A 23,933-nucleotide genomic window follows, 5' to 3' on the forward strand; every position below is an offset into this window, starting at 1 on the left:
AAAAACAATGGCAAGAAGTAGAGATTAGTCACTCTTCGGGATTTAAATCCCGCGTATGTGAGTATGTGACACAACCCACCGTATGTCTACTCGAATAAACATAAAGCACCCCTATGTTTGCCAATTCAATGTATCTAAGAGATAGTGCTACGCAAAGAGGGGTTTCGTAAAAATGTCTCAAAAACAATGGCAAGAAGTAGAGATTAGTCACTCTTCGGGATTTAAATCCCGCGTATGTGACACGACCCACCGTATGTCTACTCGAATAAACATAAAGCACCCCTATGTTTGCCAATTCAATGTATCTAAGAGATAGTGCTACGCAAAGAAGGGTTTCGTAAAAATGTCTCATAAACAATGGCAAGAAGTAGAGATTAGTCACTCTTCGGGATTAGAATCCCGCGTATAATAATAATAATAATAATAATCAATTTATTTAAAGTTGGCGCTACATAGCTATTTACAAAGAAATGAGCTAATCCAAGCCAACTGTGTGACACAACCCACCGTATGTCTACTCGAATAAACATAAAGCACCCCAATGTTTGCCTATTAAATAAAATTTATTAAACTGGCTTTATCATTCTTTTGGAAGGGATCCATAATAGAGCTACTGCTGTAAAGAGAGCCATTTATAAAGATCTGTTTTCCTAAAAAAGTCTTTTCCCGAGCGACAATGTTCTTTCCTTGAAAGTGAAGGCAGGATGTTACGGAATTAGGTTTGAATTGCTCCTCAGGCCTGTACGAGTTTCAATTCACCTTACTCAGTGTAAACATTGCAAGAGCACTTAACAAGCAAAACTTTCATGTTTGAGATTCAGATTTTCCCGTGTAAAGTGCCTCTCTTTTTGTTTGTTCATAAACAAACTAACTAAATAGATTAAAGTAACGTTTTTTTTAACAGGTATAAATCTCTTGGATCAGCTGAACGAAGATGTCTTGAAGAAGAGGAAGACAAACTCCTTTCGACTGTTCTTCATAACATGATTGCATTTATGGTGACAATGCAAGTTGACAAAACAAAAATGAAGCGGAAGATTAGAAGGCTTCTTGGAAAATCGCACATAGGGCTCGTGCACACGCAATGTATCAATGTGTTGCTGGACAATATCGATAATCTGGTGGGTTTCATTCCTTCCGTTTTTCCGTTGAAAGGGAAGCTCTGAGTTCCTTAGTAATTACAAAAAGGAATTCCAGATAAAACAGTAAATTTGTCTTTAGCAAAAAAAACACAGATTGATAAACAGGTCATGAGCCTCCATTACCGTAAGTCATCGAATATGCCCCTGGGGCCTTATTTCGCAAAACATGTTTTGAGATAGGCCTTATTCGAGGGAAGGGGAGCTTATTAGAAGGGAGGGGGGCTTATCCAAAGGGAGGGGGCTTGTCCAAAGGGAGTGGGGCTTATCCTAAGGGAGGGGGCTTAGTCTAGGACTAACCGTAAGTACGTCTCAGAATACGTATTCTATATTTTGAGAATGTTTGCGAGAAAAACACAAAATGCCGAGTAATTTTGAGTCCGGGGGTATAATGCTAGTAAAATATACGATATTTTTTCTCTATATACGAGTATATACGATATTGGATGGTGTTAAGGAAACTTTTAAGGTATGGGTAAACATAAATGAACCACGAAAGACCTTCTTTCTGACAGCATCGCTTTCTGTCAATATAACAATATCTTTATGCTCCTGCAGGCGAATTTTCATTTCTCGAAATGTTTTTTAACTTGGGCTTATATTTGTGATAGAATTAGTAACGAGGTTTACTAGCAATCCCTGAACAACATTTGAGGTCGTGTTCTTAATTGCCAAGCTCCAGTTATTTTTTTACGTATTAAAAGTACTTGGCTTCTTGAAGTCAAAGCGTCATGGTCTTACGTTAAAAGTTTCCCTGATCGCTTACCAATTTTCATTTCTAGCATGGAAATGATATAGATCTCAGACCTCTGCGAAGCCGAACGATGAAAAAGCACGTGTTTGTTGTTCATCTTGGTGAAGATCAATCGGGCCCTGTTTTTTTTATCGAGGTATGTGAACTGCCTGTTCTAACTTTTTCATGCGTTAAAAAATTAAGTTTATTTCAAATTTCCTTACTTAATCAGTTGTATGATTTGCTTCTGTATCTGCTGCTATTTTTTAATTTGAGAGAGATGGATTGGGAACTTGATCTAAATGCGAGACGATTTGAAATAAATGATTGAATTTTTGTCTCTAAAATTGGTAGGGTTCTGGCTTTAAGTCATGGTTCTAAAATTAGCTTCGGCAATTCTTCAAATAACTCATTTTTTACTTTTTTGAATTCATTGTATATATGTTTAGGCATCCAATTTAAGGTTTTGCAAACTAGTGGCTGGGGACAAGATTCCGGTACTGTATGAGGAACGATGTTGATTAACGGGGACTTGCTTTCCTGAATGAATTAATCCTGTCAAAAATTTTCATTTGTTGGTAAATACAGAAGACATTGCGTCATAAAGATTTATATTTTGGCGCTCAAAAATTTTCCATTCGATTAAATTTTGCTTTGGCCACGGAATCGAGTAAGTAAAGTAGAATAGAGAAGGAAAAATTAATATTGTATTAACGATATTATCGTTAATAAAGATATATCATTCCTAGTTAGGAATTCATTTTTTTCATTTTCATTTTAAATCTTAGATCCTATTTAAGAAAGCGATAATCTTTTGTGGGAAAGTGGGAACATTTGTATCTCAATATGTTGTTAGTAGTGATTTGTGTTGAGTATTTTGAGAAATTTTGCTTGAAATATGTTGCATTTTACAAAAAAAACTATTATGAGTGTGAAAACTTTGTGTATGTCTATGTTGTACTTACTGTTTCGATTGATTGTTTCGAGACCACACATCTTGCATTTCTTGTGAGGTTTATTGATATCTTTTAAGGGATTAAATTTTGTTTCTGAGATAACGAATTTAAAAGGAAAGCTATCATTAATTGCAGAAAATTTATAAGACGAAATAGAAATATTCAGAGAGTTACAGTTTCGAGAACTGGCGCGTGGGCAAAAGTTCCCTTTAATTTTTACATTTTTCATTATTTCTACGGGAAAGAAATTCAGTGATTTTGATTTTTCTTGTGTTCGATGTCGCACGTGGTTATGGTGCCCGCTTTATAGTTTCGATAAGGCTTTTCCTACCTTCTTTATAAATCCCTGAGTTCTGCGTTTAAACGAAAATCCAAACCGTTTATTCCCGCTCTCTTCAGAAGCATGAGAGTATTTAGGGCTAAAAAGTAACTAGCCTGTTTTCCAATAGGTCTGCGATGACTGCATGCTGATAAAGAGCACAAATGGTGGCATAGTCGAACGATGGTGGTATGAGAATGTCCTCAACATGAGCTGCTCACCACGGGCCAAGATCCTCTGCTTGTGGATAAAGTCGGGTGAACTAACAAGGCTTGAGAAAATCTCAACAAAGAAGGTACTAACTAACGGTTTCCTGTCCTTTTAGCTCCTCTTTATGAATGAAGCTACAATCGTACTTAAAAATTATGAATAGGACAGTAAAGAAGCGTTTTCTGATAAATAAACCCCTGATCTAGCAGGTTGTTCCACCCTACGTGAATAGCTACGAACAGCGGTGTTTCAATTGTTATCTGTTTTCTCCCTGTTGTCGTTTAAATATGTAATACTATCCAAATAGTTTGACCCTACAGAAGGGGAGTCTTGTTCAACTTAAGTGTTTTCCATAGTCTTTGTCCCATAAAACCTGTTTGATTCTTTTTTATGCCTATTGATGTTTCTTAATGGTAGGCTAACATTCGTACCTACCTGATCTTCCTGACTTTTGACTTATTGTGATCGAGGTGCATATCACTCCCCGAAAATCTCGTACACCTTCGGCGAAAATGCTTTTCTTTTCAAGAATAATCTGCCTAAAATCCCTAAAAATCCTTTTGTTTTTAAAGAATCTCGTATGCTATTTGGAATGAGTGATAAACCCTTCTGTTGTGATTCCTGTATGCGATTGAGTGTTGGATATGTTTCTATTAAGGCAATCATATGGTTTCTTACCTGCGATCAGTTAATTTTTTTTTCGGGGATAGAGAAATGTTTATTTGACTGTCTACACAGATATTATTTTATTGGTTGTTGAGATCCTTTATTGATTGTTATAAAATATATGCTGTTCTATGTATTTCAGTGTAAGAGTTTATACACCTCAATCAAAGAAAGCATGGAGAAAACATCACGAAAATTCAAGGGTTTGGAACGTGGTATGAGACAGATATTTTTGGATTTTGGCATATATGTTGTTTTGTTGTATCTCTATACCTCAATATGCCGTGGCTAAAACTTAGAATATGTCAACTGTTAGATTGGAGATAATACCCTGTGTACTTTTAGCAATGTTTCCATCATTATCATCTTTATTCATCTTAAAGAAGTTTTCCCAGGAATTCATGTTTTTAATCTGAGATGCACAGGGTCTTTCCAAACTTAACGGTTATAAAACATCAGTTACTCCAAATAGATTTAGTCATATACCGTTGATATGTGATTTCTACCAAGTTTGGTTCTTGCTAGATATGTTGGGTGGTTTTTGGAATCAACTTTCTAAATTTCTTATTCGGGGAAGCAACGTCAGCAAAAGAGATCTTTGAATTTGAATAAAATAGCTCTCTCAGAATACGTTGCCATATCCATCTTCAGGTCTCAGGTCTTGAAGCTACTTTCTGGGATAAAATCCTGGAATCTGATCGAGAAGAACTTGAGTAATTCAATTATACTTATTTTGTTGTAAGCTTTTTTGCATTTGCATTCAAGTTTACAATAAGACTTTCAGTTATGACCTACTACCGGTTCTTATCAAAGCCTTTGCAATGCTATTTAAGCTGTGTCTTAATCTATAAGGACTGTTGCCTAGGCCACGACATGAGACGTACAATATAACTGATGACAAATAACCAAACTGACTTGTTCTGTATCTACAACGTGTTTTTTGTCCGTGGTGTCACGTATTTTTGTGTGATTGTTACAAAGTTTTGTAATCATGTATGTAACTGTCTTTTGAGTGTCGTGTTCAGCAGATAATATTCTCGACTGTCAAGAGAATTGTGTACATTTTGTTGTGTGTCAAATGTCATGTGTCGTGAACCTTGAGGTATGTATTGCTTATGTGTCTGTTTTTTGTAATAGATTTCTTACTCTTTGTCTGTGTATTACTTGTGAATAGTTCGTGCAATGCATGGCGGTAAACTATACGTCATTTATATATCAAGGACAGTACCGAGCAATAAAAACTGAACTTGAAGCTCCTATTTCTTGTATACTCAAATTATTTCTGATACATAGTGTTTTTTATTCACCAGTATATCATCACTTTTATGCTACGTGAATTTCATTCCTGTAGTTTTGAAAATACCACTTAATGGTTAAGAATAGTTTAATCAGATTAAGAATTCTTTGAAAGTCTGCTAGAACTTTTTATGTTTAGAATCTAGTTGACTGACCTTAGGTAATTCACTACAGTCGTGAATACAGTTTTATATTTTGCTTCAGTTTTTTCAGCTTATTAAGTCATAAAATATCCAGAACGTATAGATTAACATAGGTTTTTGTCTTGATTTTTGTGTGAAATGGCTTTTTATTCTCTCAATATTTATTTTCTTAATCATTTTTCATGTTCTTTATTAATTATGTTTCTCTGTTCTCCTGTTTTTGGACTCGAAAAGTCGTCAGCAGTTTAGTCCTCCGTATCCACTCAAATAATTTTATCATTTTGACAATACACAAAATACATTTTGACTTTGATATATGAATGACAGATGACAAATATACAATACCACTTGAATTCTAATGCAAGGTTTTTCAGTGCCCATGCAGAAAACTTGTACCCCTTGGATATACATGATGGAATCTACATCTGTTGCCTAGGATCTAATTGAAGGCAGGTGACGTCATATTTGATTATACTTTCTTTTCGTTTTTAAGGAATGGAACTTGGAGGAGAATTCGATGTTGTTGTAAGTAGCTACAATTTGTCAAAATAACTGATTCACCTTTTTAGTGTGCTATCTTACACTGCTATGCTGCTCTTTTCAAGTCATATGTACACCCTCTTTTTGTCTTCACTTACATAATCATCATATGAATCGCTTTGATCACTGATCGTATGCATCATATCCAAAATTAAGTGGCTTAATTTTTGATATAGCTTCTAGATATAACAGATATAATCTATAATGATTTCTGGACGGATCCAAATCGAGCTTGTCTATGTGACCTAAAAAGTTAACGATAATGTAGTTAGCAAATAAATTTAGTACCAGAATGAAAATATAATAATTTGATTGTTAAAAACACGACGTTTCGAGCATGTGCTCGTTGTCGTTTCTTTTCTAGCCACTTGATAAGGGTACATGCTCGAAACGTCGTGTTTTAAACAATCAAACTATTATATTTTCATTCTGGTACTAAATTTTTTTGCTAACTATATTATCGTTATTCTGGATGAAGTACCACACGCAACGTACATATTTAATATGGCCTAAAAGTTCCTTTCGTAAAATTCACTTCAACCATTTATTGTTATGCTCTTCAACCATTAATTAAATTCAATGCAATGGTTTTGCTTAATGATCTCTAATCGAGATTCATTTTGTGCCCCTGTTTTCGATATTGAGATCTTTGTTTGCAATATGTGTAAACATGAATTAACATACCTAAATTGCGACTTTGTACATTCAAGATTGAAATAGTAAGGACTTTTCGAGTATAACTCTTAATCAGGACTTATCTCATTTGACAAAACACGCTGAATTACATTTATCATGAAATATGTACACAATCTTCTTATCAGAACAACCAAAGACAAGCTTTATCACTGAATGAGTGCCTATTTTTTCTTTTGAACAGGACCTGAACTCAAATAAAGAAGGATTACTGCGAGTGTCCTTAGATGGCATTTCGATTATCTTCGTTGACGGCAAGGTAAGCATTATCTACCTCCTAATATTTTATCACTTTCGCTACCAGTCCACTTAAAACTTTTAGAATCCCGGGGGTTCTGCTATCATTAATAGAACTGAAATACTTTCAAATTATTTTTCATATTTTACTACATGAAACTGTATGGTATTTTATATTACTTTTTTGTCTTAGTTTTGGTAACTATCATAGTTTTAGGTCTTTGCAACCTTACTGAGTAGCTGTTTGTTTTTTTATATATTATAAGAAACTTTAAATTGCAAAAACAGAATAATTTTTGCTCGCTTTGTCAGATTTACATAAGTCTTAACCTAAAACATTTGGGCAGGATATTTTTAATGGAGCCTAAAGCAACCAATGTTTTATCAAAATCTTAGGCAAACATTTGTAGATCTGCAGTGGTTGAATTTTGGGAGAAGAGTTCAAATTTTTCTGGTCGATTCATGGGATTTTCGTTTTATTTTCTCCAAATAACTGAAATAATTAACAAGTTGGTCTTATTTTGCAGTGTGCTATCGACATACGAAATCTAAAGAATTGTTCACGAAAGGAATCAATTTTATATATACAAGAATACGGTAGGTGAAACAATCTGTGACATTTTTAGCAAGCAGTTAGTAGAGTTTAATCAGGGTGGTAAATAGAGAATCCTGGCTGGTTAAACCAAATCTTGTCGTGTGCTTTTTTTTATTTCTTCCACAGCTATTATCCTATAAAAACGGTTGATTCCCCTTCACTCACTACAATAGTTGTATCTCTTAAATTGAAATACGAAATTCCCAACTTTTATTTGGGGGCATACGGGGTGCTGCATGTCGTTTGTTTAAGCGTTTTTCTCAACAGCTGTCTCCAAACTTGCTGCCATAAAGTTGGCTAAACCAACCTTTTCTGGCTAATTTGTTACGGATTTCCTACTTTGTAAAAAGGCAGAGGCTTATGGCAGAGAATGATATTTTGCTACAGATCATATTGTTATGATGTGTACGGAACCAAAACACTCTTTTCAGCTTTGCATGAAGCGATGGGAATAAAGCGATCCACCATAAAACCAGACATGTTAGAATAAGTAATTTGCCAGCATCTTCTTTATAATATTGATACACCTTGTTTATAGTTGGATAGAAAAACAGCTAATGCTACTAAAAGCCAATACTACCATTTTTAAAATGCCTGAAATTAAGACTATGGAATTTAAATAATAGAGACCTATTTTTAAGTCCTGGTTTTCGGAGTTAGAGAATGTCTTTTATTCTCAAGTTATGTGGAATCATCTATCTACTGAAGAATTCCCACAAGAAGGACACCTAAAATTATATCTCGGGTTTTCACAATATTCATTTGGAAAATACTTTCTTTAATGTCACGAGCCGGGCAGTTCTGGTGTAATAATATTAGTAACAAGACCAGGCAAGAGGGGGTTTGTGATTCTTTTTCTAAACATTGACTGTGCATTCCCGAAAGAAGGCCAAACACGTTTTACTCACGACTACAGTCTAAAACACAGTGGTATAAACCAACGCAAACCCTTGGCAGCATACATGTCTAGGTCTGTCTGTAGCCCCTTCCCGCTATTACATCTAGGAGCATATCTTTTCACAGCTGGTATATAGTTATTGGAATAATGTATTAGCATTATTTTTCATTAATTAGCATACTTTATTATTATGCTAACCTCGCTTTCGTGTGTAAATAAAACGTACCCTTTTGCTTAGTATTTTAGTTAGTGATTAACCTCAACACAAGTCACAAGCTTTCTGTATTCATTCTCGAATGATTTGTTTACTACTTAAAGTGACGAGGGATTTAGAGGAAGTTTAATCCCTGGTATAACAGGGGGGATTGTGCGAAACATCAACACCAGTTCAGAGCTAATGACCCAGATGCTGTAAACGAGAGATTCCTATTCAAAGCAGAACTTTTTGTAGAATTTTCTTCCTGTTCTGAAAACTGAAAAATACACCCACGTCGAAGAAGATCGCTGTTCTTAAACTTCCTCTTATTCTGTAGAAAGCATTTTCTTGAAAATGGCTTTAAAAAAAGCAAACATTTGAGTAAATTAATACTTTTCGTCTGACGCTCTTCGGAATTTTCTTGAATACTTTGTACAGCTTCAATATTTGTAAGTTCGAAGTGAATTCTTGATTGCTTTTGTCACATTTGAAATGCTTTTAGAAATTGCCATGAATTTTGCGTTTTTAATTTCAGTCCCACATACACACCAAGTTATTGAGCATGAATTATATTCTCACAAGGTTTGTTCAGTCGAATTCAGTGACATTAAATAATTGATAATCCTTTGAAAATGCTTTGAAATTGAATACCGCCCCAGTGAAAGAAGAAGCTCGTTATCAGTGCCACTGTGGTGTTTGACGTCAGAATACTAACTTAGATCGAAAAAACAACTGATTTTATAAATTTGGAAATATTGTGAATTTAAAATCAGCAGCACAGAGATAAGAGTGCGTCTGTTATTTCAAGCATTTGAGATTTTTGAATTAATGCATGTTTCATCAAACAGGCTTGACGATGGTGAAATTCGTCATCCGTTATATGGGCCTCTGCAGATAACATAAAGAAGAGTTTGTTAAAATGTTGGATTATAAACATCTTTGTTGAATTGACAGCAAAAACATATGGTGTAGCTCGGTCTAATTCACGTAACAAATCAATCAAACTCATCTTATTAGCAGCATTTTTAGATTCATGCATGTAACTGCAGTCTGTATGAATTTTAAACAGTCGTTTTACAAAAAGACGCTGAGCTACTTGCTTAGGATATTTCGTTAAATGCCCTGAATGCTTTTTCTGTGCTATTGTTCTGCTAAACAAAAATTGCTCTTAAATAAGTTGAGAGCTTTTTATGCTCGGTTCTTTTATTGTGTGTTAATTTGGCTGCAGTCATTTTCATTTTAACAGACTTGCAGATGACTATCCGTGTGTGAATGGCCATACTATGAACTATTTCTAAGCAACTTGACGTTTTTAAACATTATATTTTCATTTGGTGTATTGAACATACATTGGTCATTTCACATTAATCATTTCACACTCTATACTATCTATATATATTTACTTATTCACACCTTTTGCATTTTGTGGTAAGCCACTTACAGCAGTCTGTTTTACGACATTACATGATATGACACGATATTTTACGATATTATGCCATATGATACAATATTTTACGACAGTTTCTATTGTCCATTAGGCTGGTGAAATTTGTTACTCAGTCTTATGCCTGTTTTCCTACCTGGCTGCTGCGAGCAATGGAGTCTCGAGTGAACCTAGAGGCAGTGAAGGAGGAAACTCACTGTAAAACTGTGAATGCCAGGTATGCTTTTGTTTGCAAATAAAACGAGTCTCAAATACTTATGATTAGAAAAGTTTTATTGATAGTTTCAGGGATAATCTCAATTAGCTAGTAAGGTGATATTTCCACTGATGAATCAAATGTAACTTATGCATCAAACTATTCAGCTCATTTTTCATTCCGTCTTTCTTGCATACAACATTTTATAACTGAAGTTTTTGTAACCTATGAAACATTTAACAGAATGTCAAGGTCTTGACTCAATATATGTGGGCGAGAATTCATCCCCGCATGTTGGATTCTTGCTTATTTTATATATGACATAATATGTGGATAATAACGAATAAGAAACACAATTTTTTATACAAAAGAAATTTTCATCCTTCTGTTCTCTAGATCCAGATTTACATCCTAGATTATGAGATTTTGGATAATTCTCAAAACTAGATAGAAATCTAGATCCAGATTTACATCCTGGAGAATGAGATTTTGGATAATTCTCAAAACTAGATAGAAATCTAGATCCAGATTTACATACTGGAGAATGAGATTTTGGATAATTCTCAAAACTAGATAAAAATCTAGATCCAGATTTACATCCTAGATTATGAGATTTTGGATAATTCTCAAAACTAGATAGAAATCTAGATCCAGATTCGGAATGAAAATAGCTTGACAAGAAGAATTGTGTGTATTTTTGCTTCTTATTGTTACCTGACACATAAGTATGCTTTAATAATTATGCGAAATAATCATGTTCATTTCAGAATATCTTCTTCAGTCTCTGTGTTTTCTTCAATAGGAGATCTCAGCCTGGTTTTGCAGCCTGACAGTCAAATGTTATCATAAAAGATTCCAAGGAACAAACAAATAAGTTTCTACAAATTTTTGCATACGATAGATCATCTTATAAGAGCCCATGCATCTTTCGAACCCTCTCAGTTTATATATTTGATATTTCCCTTTTGCTAAGAGTGTGAGAAAACTTGAACATAAATAACAAAAAATCTGCATTTTTCTGAGGTTGCCTTTTATCAAAATACTAGGGGGACTTCTGTTCGACTACATGTATCCAAAAAGCCTCCCCCCCTAAACTTAACAACCCTGTGACCGCCCCCCAAACCGTACAAGCCCATGAAAGTAATGGTAAATATCAGATGATAAACCGTATGTTGTCTGGTTTTTGTTTTGAGTAGAAGCTTTAATTGTTTCATCTTGCTTCAACGTTCGTTTTGTCAAAGCAAGATTTCGCAAGAATTGGCTTTTCCTTGAAATCTGCAAAATCATTGTTCTTTAAATTGTTAAATGCCTGTCTTAACGCACCCCATAGTTTGTTTATCATCCACCACCACGTTTGGTGATGCTTTCATCCATCTCATGTTTTTCTTATAGAGCATGTTTAAATATATAATTTGCTATTAGTTCACAGTCAGTATGTTGTGAGTTTAATGCTAAAATAAGATGTAGCAGCTTAGTGTGAAAATTAACTTACACGGTTTGGGTAAGTGAGATCACAGATAAGACCAAGGTTTTTTCAAAGTCCCAGAAAAGGGTAATTCTTCCTCTGGACATGCTCTAGATCTCTGTAACGTTTCTAAGAAGAACAATGGAAGAAAGTAGGGTTGGGGCGTGTAACTATAATATTTCCTGGTTTTATTGGTCTTTCTCGTCGACCTTGCACCTTGTGCCCTGATTTGTTTGCTAGGGCTAAGACATCATATTTTGGAAGCTTGTGCTAAAGATAATAAAACGCTTTTTGTTTCTGCTTCAAAATGTGTACAGATCTTATCTACCCCCTTTCCCCCTGTTGCCTTGTAATCTCAATTGAAGGGAAGCTAGAATCTCCTCGTGTGCAATCTTAAAAACTCTTTTGTCCGAATAAACATTGGATTATTTAAAAGTACGGGGGTGAGGTGCATTGCATAGTCACCCGTCTCACAAATTTCGAAAAAGTGTGTCTGAAGGCAAATCCATGATAATAAGCCTCGAGTCCTTTTTATGAAGATTTCCAGACTATCCAAAGAAAATTTCAGCAACGTTTGGCTATTTTAACCGATGCATCATTAATGCGGTTGATAGTAAATTCTTCATAGGAAGTGATCGAATTGTACCCCCTACGCTGACTGATTTCCTTAAAATTTACCCACTACCCCTTAATGTTTGTTGTAATCCTATGCCATTTTGTAAAAATTCTTCACATGACTGGCCCCATATCTTGGCAATAATCATGCCAAAAAATAATCTTGAAAGATTTTAGGCCTCTTGCACGCTTGCAAACCTTTACAACATGTCACGCCTTATGATACCGTCTGTTTATTAATAGCGCCTCTAAATAACTAAATTATTATTTCAAAGATTTTCTTAATAATTGGCCGGACCATAAATATTATCGAAATATTCAGTTCATAAAAATTAGCTGTTGTGGGGTTTTATTTTATTGCGATGTTTTACGTTAGAGTATATTGAAAATTTCATCTTTATTTGCTCTTTTATTTTGTATTGTAGATGAAACAGGTTTTGCAAATAGTCTTCAGCCTGGACTCATCGCTATTAGACCCCAGCCAACCAAAAATATCAGTCAATTTTTATAATTTTGTGAATTCATAGAATATAAAGATTAGATTATTATATCTTCGGCTGATATGGTAAAAAGATTTTCTGTTGTTATGAAAGTAACTTTCAGAAAGTTGTTTTGCAAGTATCAAATATAATTTATTGTAAGCTTGACAATTACACAAAATGTTGGCTATATTAGCGATGATAATTTCTGGTAATTTCGTTCATAGAGATCCTGGTTCTAGAACTCTCAAATATACCCTTTACCAACATCATTTATGCATTTAAGGTTCTAACTCCCAAGAACGTTCTCTGAACATTCTACCAATAGAATAACGTTTGTTCGAGTCCCTGTCGTCTGCTTTCCCTGTCATCTGATCACAGTATTGCAGAAATATACGAGAAATATATTTGTGAATGAATCAAGGTTGTGCAATAACTTTTGATTCTAGCGTTAAAGAGATTTATTTTTGTCACAATTTAAAGTAAAATTACTAGTGTGTTTTTAATTAAGATTTGTTAACGAAAGGACTTAAAAAACTCGAGCGCTATTTTCTTCTTGTCTGTCTAGTAAATTTCTCCCAACATTTACAATGATATTCAATTTAACGGAGGAGGGGGGGGGATAGGGGGAACAGTCCCCCACTTTTTCAGAAAGTTGATCCTTGAGATTCTTGCAAATCCGACGAGAAAACTTCGGGGGGGGGGGTATGTACGCTATCTAGATCGTCAGAAGCTGATTTAGGAAGAAAATGCTTTTCGCGGAAAATGGCGTGGTCCCGGACCCCCTTTTGTCCCTCCCACTTATCTCGGGCTGGAGCCACCACTGACAACTTTGAAAAAAACTGTCAGAACTTTTTCTTTAAAAAAAGGATGTATCCAATCATCTTCCAAATCTCAGTAAACTTGAGTGAAATCACAATCCTTTCAAAGCTTGTCATGTTAAAGTAAAGATTATTTTTCGGCAAAATTCTATGAATCTTCGGCACTAGTATTCCTGCGTAATTTCCCGCTAGGATGAGCCAGAGCGGCAATTTTTGCAAGATGTCTTCAATCTTCAAGGTTTGCTGAGAGAATCTGAAACAAAATGCGGAAATGTTCTGTTTTGATTGTCGAGACTCGTTTTGATTGAAATTATGTTCTCAAAAGGAGGATAGACAACACGAAATACAAGAAGCATTGAGCACATGCCTCTGTTTACTGCATCTTGCTTCCCACAGAGAACATGATCTTATGACGATAGATCTTCTTTTGTTTGCAGTAGCTGGTGAAACAGACGTCCAAAGGTTCGTCCTAAACGCATTATTTTTCAAAGATCTTCCTGAGCTCAAATTTTTGCAAAGTTGTACCGCCCATCCAGCCATGAGGAACCCTATTGTTTCTTTAAAATCGCGGCTTCCCAGATATTTGTAATACAAGCTTGTTAAATACGTATCATGTTACATATAACTCGAATATTTTAGGACAACGAAGGCCAGGCCTAGCTAACGATTATGATGAGGTTGTTTTTCATATGTAAAATTTCATGAATCTAAAGCCTTTGATCATAGTGATGCACGCCCCTTAAAAGGGGTTAGTTATTTTTCTGTTTGCCGTTTGCCTATTATATACGTGTATGGAATTAAAGAAGTTAAAAACCAGGGATCATGGTGTAAAATTGTCGTTTTTATGCTATGCTATTACTACAAAGACTCATTTAGGTCCCTGCAAATTTACGTCTTTTGTTTCTGTTTAAGAAATGAGTCAAATAAAATTAACAAGTTATCTTGTACCAGTTGACACTCATACACTGTCCACCAGTTATTCAAACTGGTATGCTTCTTTGCGATATGAATAGCTTACAAAAGATATAAGTAACTGAATTACATACCTGTTTTGTTTATGTTTCTAAATGTACAAGATCTATTGCTCTACCTGGCTGGTTCTATTGTCCCTATTCTACTTTCTATTCTTCCTCTATTTGTGAATACATAAGATTTACAAAATGGTGCGAGACTTAGTAGATCATTTTTATGTCCAGTAATTTAGCAATAAGAAATTGCATAGCTGTGTAGATTAAAATGAGAGTTAGAAGCTGTGGACAAGCTTTGTTGTGGTGTTCTTTCTTTCATTGTTCACCTCTACATGCTATAATATGCAAATCAAAATATACAGGCTTTGTAGGCCCAATATCCAGAAAATTTATCAGTTTTGTTTTCTTTAAAGGATCTTTGTAACTTTAAAGAACAATGGAAAATGATATAGGTATGGAAAAGGATAGTTCTAAGAGAAACCAGGTAGGCTGCACAAAGTGCTCATGTAGCACAAGAAGAGCATCAAAGCAAGCAAGTTATGCAATGGACCCACCATTCCTGGATGATCTTGTTCAGTGGAATAAAGATGTCGTTGATGATGATGACCCTTCATTTTTCTGGTAACTATTTTGCAATTAAAAAATTTCTGAAGTTTTAAAGAACAATATAAGAGCAGTAAAATTTATGTCAATATTTTTAATTATGATTTTCTTTTAAGAAATCATCTATTAGAAGTCCAAGAATGTGCAAAAGTCTACACAATTACAACCTAGTGTAAATCATCATTCAGCAAAGACTGTCTTTTTGGTTGATACTATTTCAGTCTGGTTTTTATAAATAAAAAAAATTATAATTTACTAATTGGTAGAAAGTTTTTTCTGTATACTCAAGACTTGAAGCAATTGAGAGGTTTTATTACTAATCAGTATAACATCACAGAATACTCTGCCAGATCAACTTCTACCACAGAAGCAGAATTTTCCATCAACTACTTTATAGCTATTCAGATGTCAAAAAAGATGCATGTTTTTGTGTTTTAAATGTGTCAATCTTTTGCAAAAGTTTGGTTTGTTTATTGATGATATACTGTGTTATTTTGTTTGAAGTGCAGATGAATAAAGTTAATATGTGAATAGGCCCTCTGAATGCCTAATAATATGTGACATTTTTGGATGTGGACTAATTGTAAGGGGGATTGAAGGAGGGTTGGCTTACAAAAATGATCTGAAAGTTGCCCTTCAAATTGTCATTTTTATTTTCTGTTGAATATTTTTCATTGTGATCTATAATCATGTATTGTAAAAGGCATGTCATGTTGGGGCCTTATTTGAGGGTGAATACTTATTTAAATTTTTTTTCAAAAATGGAGGCTAATTTGAAAGGGAAGGTGTCTTAATGAGGGGCCAATTCAACCATTTACATTAGTTATATAGGTTAAGCTTAGAAGTCAGTTGGATTATGGTCGTGTCAAGGACACATTTGATGATTGTGATAAACAATCACTCATGTCCTACTAAAAGATGCGGCTTTCTACAAGATCTAATTGTACTTTTTGTTTTTAAAGGCGAGCTCATACAATCAGTGTTCTGCTATTGATGATATTGGCACTGTGCTATGTTTCACTTTTTGAAGAAGAGGTCATTGATCCTATTTACAATGCAAAAAGGTGTGGTTTATGTTCTAAAAGCAACCCACAAAAATTACACCTACAAAGTCTTGGTGTTTTAATATATTGCAATAGAATGAAATGGTTTGGACATAATGGATCAAAAAGTGTACTACTCTATCTATTGATGATTCAAACAAGCCAAGCTGACCCCATAAAGCATGGCAAGGTTTAGTGTCAGAAGATATCAAAGGTTTAAATTTGTCTTTAAAAGATGCTGAAAGTTTGCATCCTGTAGACAAGCATTGTGGAAACACAGTCACACACAAGAAGTGTTCAGATGACTTTAAAAGACTGATGATGATGCTGATGATAGCAAATTCTAACCAATGCAAAAATACCAGTGCCATAATTTGTCAACCTATATTATTGATAGCTAGTAATGGCAAGCAGCTTTGACTAATATTGCATATTACCATTATCAGTTAACCTGAATAGATAAATCATCTGCCATTATCTATTAATTTTGAATTATTTTCTTTCATTTAAGTTAAAATCTTATTTTCAGGGGTTTATTTGCCTGTATAGTTGTCTTTTTGGCTTTTGGCATCACTCAGGCAAGGGATGGCCCATTTGTGAGGCCACATCCAGGTAACAGATTTGTCAGCAATGAATTTTTAATGAATTTACAACAAATTGTCTGGATCTTTTCCTTCTCTAATTAGATATACAAGTATGCTGTTATAAAATTGTTAAACAGTTTATAGACTTATTCTTTCTTTTTTGTTATGTGCATATTCATTAAAGAATTTCATTTCAAAATGACTGATGTCTTCCTCTTATAAAGGTGAAAGAAGTCTGTCCATCTTAATTATTGTCAAGCATGATTATGTTATGTAATATTTTGCTGTTTTCATTCATGCTACTTTCAATTAATGAAACTCTTTTAGGTTGCTTCTGTATCTTTTAATGACTGGCATTGCAATTGGTTTTATTTTTGTTAAAGAGTAGAGGATTGACTGTGAGATATTGTCATTATAAAGGCATGTGCTGTATTTATCATCATTGTTATTCGTTTTTATATGTATAATTTTTGTCTTTTCTAGTGTTTTGGAGGTTCATACTTTGTTGCAGTGTCATTTACGAGTTAATGATGATTTTTATACTGTTCCAGGTTGCTATTTTTTAGATATTTTCTTTCTATGTGATCCAAAAAGGGCATTACATATCACTACAAACAAACTGTTTGATAAGTGAAAAGGAAAATATTTGCTAAGGATAAATGTACCAGAATTTTTTGGCAAACCATCAAAATATCTCGGTTTTGCAAGCTGTATCAGCGCTTTACCTGATCTTCCGGTTGTGCCATGAGTTTGCTATCTTTCAAATTAATCCCTCAGTATCCAGGCAAGCCTCCATTTTTACACGATAAATTTTAGCAAAATTCTAGCAATTAGTTCTGAGTTATTGACGATTTATCAAAACAGTATAATTGCAACTTTTTGAAAGCTATGTTGCATTATGACAAATCCAAGCTCTCAATTTCTGTTTTTCTAGGCATTTTGTCAAATCTCAAAGATTTTTTCAAAACTGCGGTTTTCCTGGAAACATTTAAAGACAATTTCATAATAATGCTTTCAGTGATAGCTTGCCTGTGTATTTTCCCCTCTTTAAGATAGTACATAAATGCAACAAAAACGTCATTTGACTTCAGAATCAACAAAGTTCTGATTTGTCCTTTTTATTTTGGTCTAGGTAGCGTAAAATTGCTTATCCATGTCCCATTTTGAAAGAACCAGTATCTTTATTTGCCATTTGACGTATCAGGTAGGGGGCAGGGGACCATGGCCCCCACTCTTTTGCAAAACATTTGAACTTTTCTACAAAATTTTGTTTTCGGTCTTAAAATTGCTCTCGGTCTCACTACTTTCAAACTTGCATCGGAGCCCCCGATCAATTTCTAACCTTTGAATCTGCAAAGATGTGAAATAAAGACAAGGTAAAAGGGCACAAGAAAGTAGCAATATTTTCTTGGTTTCTTTTCCCCGACTTTTTCTAGACTCTGTATTGTTTGTATTTTTGCTACAGAATAATGGTGACGCAAGAAGCTGGATGTCGTTCTTCGATCTGTCACTTGGAAAGCCTCTACCAGAGGTTGATTATGGAAGCAACTGCGTGTTCTACGATGCAGAAAACATAGACCCTTTCCACAATTTGAAGGTTGGATGTTTCTGTCTTAACTAACAATCACATATTTTGATTTGCTCTAGTCATTTTCTCAGGAGGCGAAAGAAACTTGGTGGCCTTAACGAAGGTTGAATCGAAATCCATTGGGTTTCCAACCACCACATGAAAACATGATGCAATTTTTTATAAAGAAATGATTCAATTTATCACTAAGATAAAATAAGACATGCAAAAAGAGGGTTTTCTCAACCCAGACGGCATTGAATAATTTTCTCTATCTTAACAAAGTCATGCAAAGATACTGAAAACCAAAATATTAAAAATCATCCTGAGCTACGAACGTCATGTAGAAGAAAGACAATTTCAACTCGCTGCAACTCTTAACCCATAGTCAAAGTCAACCCCTGTTAACAAAGGATCTTTAAATGATACCGGTCTTATTTGCTGTCAATTAAGACTCTCGTAACCGTTGCTTGTCAAGGTTCTCAGCCCTTTTTGATACTCCGAAAAAACGTGTCGATATATTAGCAAGCTGATTCTTATCTAAAAATAATGTTTGGCTTTGTAAATTTTTTGCTTTATTCCATTTTCCTGTCTTGTTTCTAGACAAAATTTGATTGGTTTGTACCGGCACATCTCTTTGGTTGGTGGGCAAAAGCAATTATATTAAGAGATTTTTGGTTTGCGAATGTCTTAAGCATCCTTTTTGAAATTTATGAATACTCATTGGAACATCAGCTGCCAAATTTTCACGAGTGTTGGTGGGACCATGTAAGTTTGAAAGGTTTTAGTTATCACAGTTTATTCTTCATCTAATGCCTAAAACAGTATGGAAGTGATTGTGCTTCTTTCACTCAACATAAGTCTCTGTAACTTAGGCTACGCTCACACTACTCCGTATTCGTTTCGCTCCGTTTTCGTTGATGAAAACACTGTCCGTTCACAATTATCCGTTTTCAAATGAATGCGATTTGAATTGGGTAAGTGTTCATTCTACTCCAACAAAAACGCTGTTGGTGGCCTCATTTTTGAAAATAGGCGTTCACGAATCCTCAGCAAATTTGCTTCATTATAAGTGAAATTAAATAAAAGCAAATCGTGAAAAACTTTGTTGTGACAGCTACCAGTCCATTGTGAATTCTCAATTTCAAATTTTTTTAGATTTGATGTGCTAGAAAACACGTATGTTGTTGCCGTTGTTAGAATGTATCCATTTTTGGTGTTCACACTGAAAACGGAGCGTATTCAATACGCACCGTATTCGAAAGTATCAGATTGGTGTGAACGCAAGGCAAAAACGGATTAGGAGTAGTGTGAACGGGCCCTTAGTATTTGCTATGATTGTAGCTATACAAGTATCTGAAATATTATGATGAAAACTCTACCTTGCAACTGTAGCGTTGTTTTGCCAAAGTACAAGCAATTTTAGGCAAATTATGTCAATAACGTCTTATTGCTAAGTTTGAAATAGCTCTTTTTTATTTTATTTATTTTTTCTTTATTTTAGTGGATAATGGACGCTGCCCTTTGTAATGGCGTTGGCATTTATCTGGGAATGAAAACTTGCCATTTTCTAGAGATTAAGGTATGCAGAATATATGGCCTCGCCCAATTGATAGAAGTAGGCTGAGAAGTACGCTTTGAATTGGATGCAGAATGTTTTCTATTAGTTAGGCCCCTTTTTGAATCAAAACATTATGCAGGCTCACACCATTATCCTAGTATTGTGATGACTCAAAAACAGGTTTTTCTTTGATATTTTCAGAGAGTTCATCATTATAAGATGTTGTAGCTGAAAATATTTAATTCTGCCCATTCAACTGCACGAAATATAAACTTTTTACGAAACTTTGTTGCTAGCGACGAAGAAACTAGATAAGCTGGCAAGCATAATTGTTGGTTCCACTGACCAACTTTCAAGACGTTGTTTTTTTGGCGCCTAACTATAGGTCCGTAAGTTCTAGGTATATAAGTAGTTTTGATCAAGCTATAGTTTGTTATCTTCTTCCCGCTAATATACTCTCCTTGCTGTTTCTAGCTTTCATAATTCATGTGACATTTAAACACATTCTATTCTTGGATGATTCAAGACTGCAAAGTATGGTGTGAAATCCTGCTTTGTTTGCTAGGCCTCACAAGTCTGCCCATATGCAATCTGAAATGCTTGGAAATATGTTGCTGTGTTTGTGTTTTAGGAATACAATTGGAGAAGCTTATGGAAAATTCCAACGTATACAGGAAAACTTAAGCGGGCTGCGGAGCAGTTTACCCCGCATCACTGGGACAGCTTCAAATGGGAAGCAACTGCATCGCTGAAAAGATGGCTTGCCATTATTGGAATCACAATTATGGTATGTACATGACAAAATGCTTGTAACTGGTAAATGGTATTGGTAAATAAATACCTGTCAGTGTATTGTATCAAGAGATTATCGTGTAGAGTATTGAGATTATCGTTTAGAGAAGGACTTGACTTGAATTAGGCCTAAACATTTTAAGGGAGTGTTATGTTCTTTTCCCCTTTTTATAAATGCCATTTAGCTGCTTGTAAGAGGATTTATTCGAAAACAAAATAGCAAAATGGTAAATTGAGCTAAACACTCTAGATTTTGAGTTCACCAAGCGTTTGCTGTTCTTTATATTCCCTTTACTTACTTTCATAACATCATTTTTCTTGTCAGTTTTCATTGGCAGAGCTCAACTGCTTCTATCTGAAGTTCGTTTTGTGGATAAACCCGGAACACTGGCTCGTTGTTGCCAGACTTGTTCTTATCGGTTTTGCAGGAACAGTGGGAATTCGAGAGGTCTATCAATACATGGACGATTCGTAAGGATGTTTACATTATTTTTTTATACCTGTTCGCTTAGTTTAGTTGCTTTGGTGCACCATAGTGTATCTAAAGCCTTTATCAAGATTACTTCCAGGGAGAGGGGGGAGGATCAATCGCTGCCAATTTTGCTTCCTCTTTAACTTCCCCATTGCTTGCGTCAGCGTTTAAACGACAATCTTTAAAAATCCTTTACGTGTGCTCTGAGTGTCGCAGGTACCCTGGGTGCCAGAGCTTCAGAGAGTCAAAGGATGAAAAACGGGGGAAGGAATTGCGAAAGAGACTCCCCTTTCCTCTTCCATTCTCCTTCGCATTTCCTTCCCCCCGTTCTTCATCCTTTGACTCTCTGAGGCTCTGGCACCCAGGGTATGTCGCAGGATAAATTGAAAGAGCACTATTGTTTGAGAACAATAGGAACCAAAGAGACTGTCAATATGAAACGAAGGGGTCTTAGGGGCAAGAGCTCCACCACCAAGAACAAAAGTAGCCATTACCCTGTTGCTAACATGATATTTTGCCGCTATGTAATTTCATCTAAGGTGAATAGCTAAGTTTTGCAGAGTTTCGACAACTAAGATAACAAAGGAATCGTCCATATTAGCAAGCGACCCATGATCTTTTCTTTCGTAGAAGCTGCAAACGCTTTGGTCAGCAGTCTTGGATCCTAGCAGCGATCATCATCACTGAAACCCTTATATGCTTGAAATTTGGTTGGGAAACCATTCAAATGCCGCCTCCGTCGCACATTGTTTTGTTCTGGACACTTTTATTAACCGGAGTGGCCATTTATACTATATGGCGATTTCTCCCTTCATGTATCAGAAGAACAGAAGACGAACATTTTGTCAAGCAACAAAAAGTGGAATGATTACTCCAACATTCAAGTTAAAACACCCATATGTAATAAGCCGGGCGAGTTTTATTTTAAAGGGGAATAGCAGGTAAATATGGCAGGGGATAGCAAGATTTGTCTTAGGCCGAAGCTAGCGGGGGACAGGTAAATTTTCAATTATGTTGGCAGCGCTCGGGGCAAATAAGAAAAGGGGTTAAATAGGTAGATTCGAGATCGTAAATAGGTAACTCGTGCTAGAGAGGGAATTAACGCCTATCTGGGAACAATCTTAGCTTACAGGGGACTTGAGGAAATGAAAAGTTCCCTATTATAAATAGGTAACTCGTGGCAGAGAGGGAACTAACGCCTATCTGGGAACAATCTTAGCTTAAAGGGGACTTGAGGAAATGAAAAGTTCCCTATTATTTTGATAGAGGACTCCCCAATCAGGAAATTTCTCTCTGGAATCGTGAACGGCTTTCACCGGGCTTGTTACTCAAGGGTGTCTTAAAGATTTTCGAGTGGAAAAATTCATAATTCTTCCGTCGTTTGAAATGGGTTTTTACACGAGAATTTCGACATGGCTACAAAATATGCCAAAGACTTTGCTAAGATGGGGGGACAAAAGTGTTTGATTTATTTTTATATATCTTGTGTTAGAGATGCAGCATCATACTTTTGATTATAATGATTATGATTGCAATATAAATAAAATATTTGTAGTTTCAATAGTAACGATAATTTTTGTTGATTATTTTGAGTAAGTGTTGAATATCATCTAGATAAAGCATTTTTGAATGGGCGGTAGAACTAGGCTGTTGCTGGCTGTAACTCTAGATTTCCCGCCAGCTGTGATCATCAGGAAAATTGCTAAATAAATTCCTTTAAACAGCAGTGTGTCAAGTACAAGGTTAGACAGGAATTTGTAGAACTTCTCTCTTTTATAAGAACCAGTAAATTGAGGTTCAGGCTGGCTGTTCTAATTCGAAAATCTGAGGCTGGATTGTTCTGACATTCTTAGGGTGTAAGCAGTGCAATTGCTAGCTTTTGCGCTTTAGGGAGGTGTTAGGCCTCGTTTGCCAACAAATTGAGGGGGACATCTTTAATTTGACGACAAGTTTGGTTGATGACTCTTCGTTCTGAGATATTGCTCAAAATTACATTTTACGGTAGCTCAGCCTCAGCTTGTTCTTAATTTATCTTAACTTTTGACTAATTTTGAGGCTCATGTTCTTTAAAATTGTTCTTATAAGAAAGTGAAGACTGTTAACAGCCCTGTGTTCTCGATAACCAGTGTTGCTGGTTTTCTGTTGGTAGCATAAGTTTTTATACCTTGAGCTTTAACTTTGAAACGGCTGTTGCAGCTCTATTTAATTAAAACATAAACACAGCTAGGGTCGAAAGAGGCCATGCAAATAAAAATTCTTTTTTTGGGTTCGTTTCCATCAATAAACTTTTTTTTGTATTTAGAATTAGATACATGGTGGCTTCCCTTCCCCAAGCCCCCCTTCAATTTTGTCGGATCTTAGAATTTGTTTGCATTTTATGATAATTTCAGTATATTTGGTCAATGCATGTTGAAGGATGTAAGTTTTGCCTGTAACTATGTAAAGACTAAATATAATGATACATTAACTCCAACATACTAGTTTAAAATGCATATGAATTTTAAGACGCATATTTCACTCGTAATTCCTTATATGGACCCCTAATTTCGAAGCACGTAGGTTTTTAGAATTAATTTGTATCAAAATAAATTACATTTTTCGTGTTATCAAAAGCAAGCTGACTTATTTTGCAACTTATTCACTAATAATACGTTAATTGTAATCTTCATTTTTACCTTAATTGAATCTTTATGTTCCTTTCA

The 23,933-nt window shown here is 35.1% G+C and overlaps 2 protein-coding genes across 7 annotated transcripts in view; both read left to right on the plus strand.

Annotated features, from left to right (window-relative positions):
• Nucleotides 1–13,401, plus strand: part of LOC135695569 (MAP kinase-activating death domain protein) — a 46,681-nt gene extending 33,280 nt beyond the window's left edge. For 4 of the 5 annotated variants that reach the window (XM_089109561.1, XM_089109556.1, XM_089109555.1 and 1 more), the window contains exons 16-25: nucleotides 905–1,121; nucleotides 1,922–2,029; nucleotides 3,278–3,442; nucleotides 4,166–4,238; nucleotides 5,956–5,987; nucleotides 6,880–6,954; nucleotides 7,460–7,529; nucleotides 9,157–9,203; nucleotides 10,160–10,282; nucleotides 11,064–13,400. In XM_089109561.1, coding sequence (XP_088965687.1) covers nucleotides 905–1,121; nucleotides 1,922–2,029; nucleotides 3,278–3,442; nucleotides 4,166–4,238; nucleotides 5,956–5,987; nucleotides 6,880–6,954; nucleotides 7,460–7,529; nucleotides 9,157–9,203; nucleotides 10,160–10,267 — 895 coding nt within the window. In that variant the 3' untranslated portion in view covers nucleotides 10,268–10,282; nucleotides 11,064–13,400. Of the gene's footprint in view, nucleotides 1–904; nucleotides 1,122–1,921; nucleotides 2,030–3,277; nucleotides 3,443–4,165; nucleotides 4,239–5,955; nucleotides 5,988–6,879; nucleotides 6,955–7,459; nucleotides 7,530–9,156; nucleotides 9,204–10,159; nucleotides 10,283–11,063 lie in introns of all 5 variants that reach the window. The other variant, XM_065214694.2, reaches the window with a different exon arrangement.
• Nucleotides 13,402–13,949: 548 nt separating this feature from the next.
• LOC135695571 (phosphatidylserine synthase 2) lies at nucleotides 13,950–23,927 on the plus strand. Of its 2 annotated transcripts, none has more exons than XM_065214698.2 (11): nucleotides 13,950–14,103; nucleotides 15,023–15,230; nucleotides 16,175–16,276; nucleotides 16,785–16,867; nucleotides 17,323–17,390; nucleotides 18,305–18,436; nucleotides 19,010–19,174; nucleotides 19,911–19,988; nucleotides 20,599–20,754; nucleotides 21,085–21,230; nucleotides 21,862–23,927. In XM_065214698.2, the coding sequence occupies exons 2-11, from the start codon at nucleotides 15,046–15,048 to the stop codon at nucleotides 22,097–22,099; spliced, it is 1,353 nt and encodes a 450-aa protein (XP_065070770.2). In that variant the 5' UTR covers nucleotides 13,950–14,103; nucleotides 15,023–15,045; the 3' UTR covers nucleotides 22,100–23,927. The 2 variants fall into 2 exon arrangements, with proteins under 2 accessions (XP_065070770.2, XP_065070771.2); XM_065214699.2 differs by lacking the exon at nucleotides 13,950–14,103 and adding an exon at nucleotides 14,122–14,318.
• The last annotated feature ends 6 nt before the right edge of the window (nucleotides 23,928–23,933 follow it).

The sequence above is a fragment of the Rhopilema esculentum genome, chromosome 2 (assembly GCF_057945365.1).
Source record: "Rhopilema esculentum isolate cy_ngs chromosome 2, ASM5794536v1, whole genome shotgun sequence".
Taxonomy (NCBI): Eukaryota; Metazoa; Cnidaria; class Scyphozoa; order Rhizostomeae; family Rhizostomatidae; genus Rhopilema; species Rhopilema esculentum.

Coding starts and splice junctions, on each gene's coding strand:
- LOC135695571 (XM_065214698.2), top strand. CDS start 15,046: ATGGAAAATGATATAGGTATGGAAAAGGATAGTTCTAAGAGAAACCAG. Junction 20,755..21,084: donor TTATTGGAATCACAATTATG/GTATGTACATGA, acceptor TTTTCTTGTCAG/TTTTCATTGGCAGAGCTCAA. Junction 21,231..21,861: donor TATCAATACATGGACGATTC/GTAAGGATGTTT, acceptor TTTCTTTCGTAG/AAGCTGCAAACGCTTTGGTC.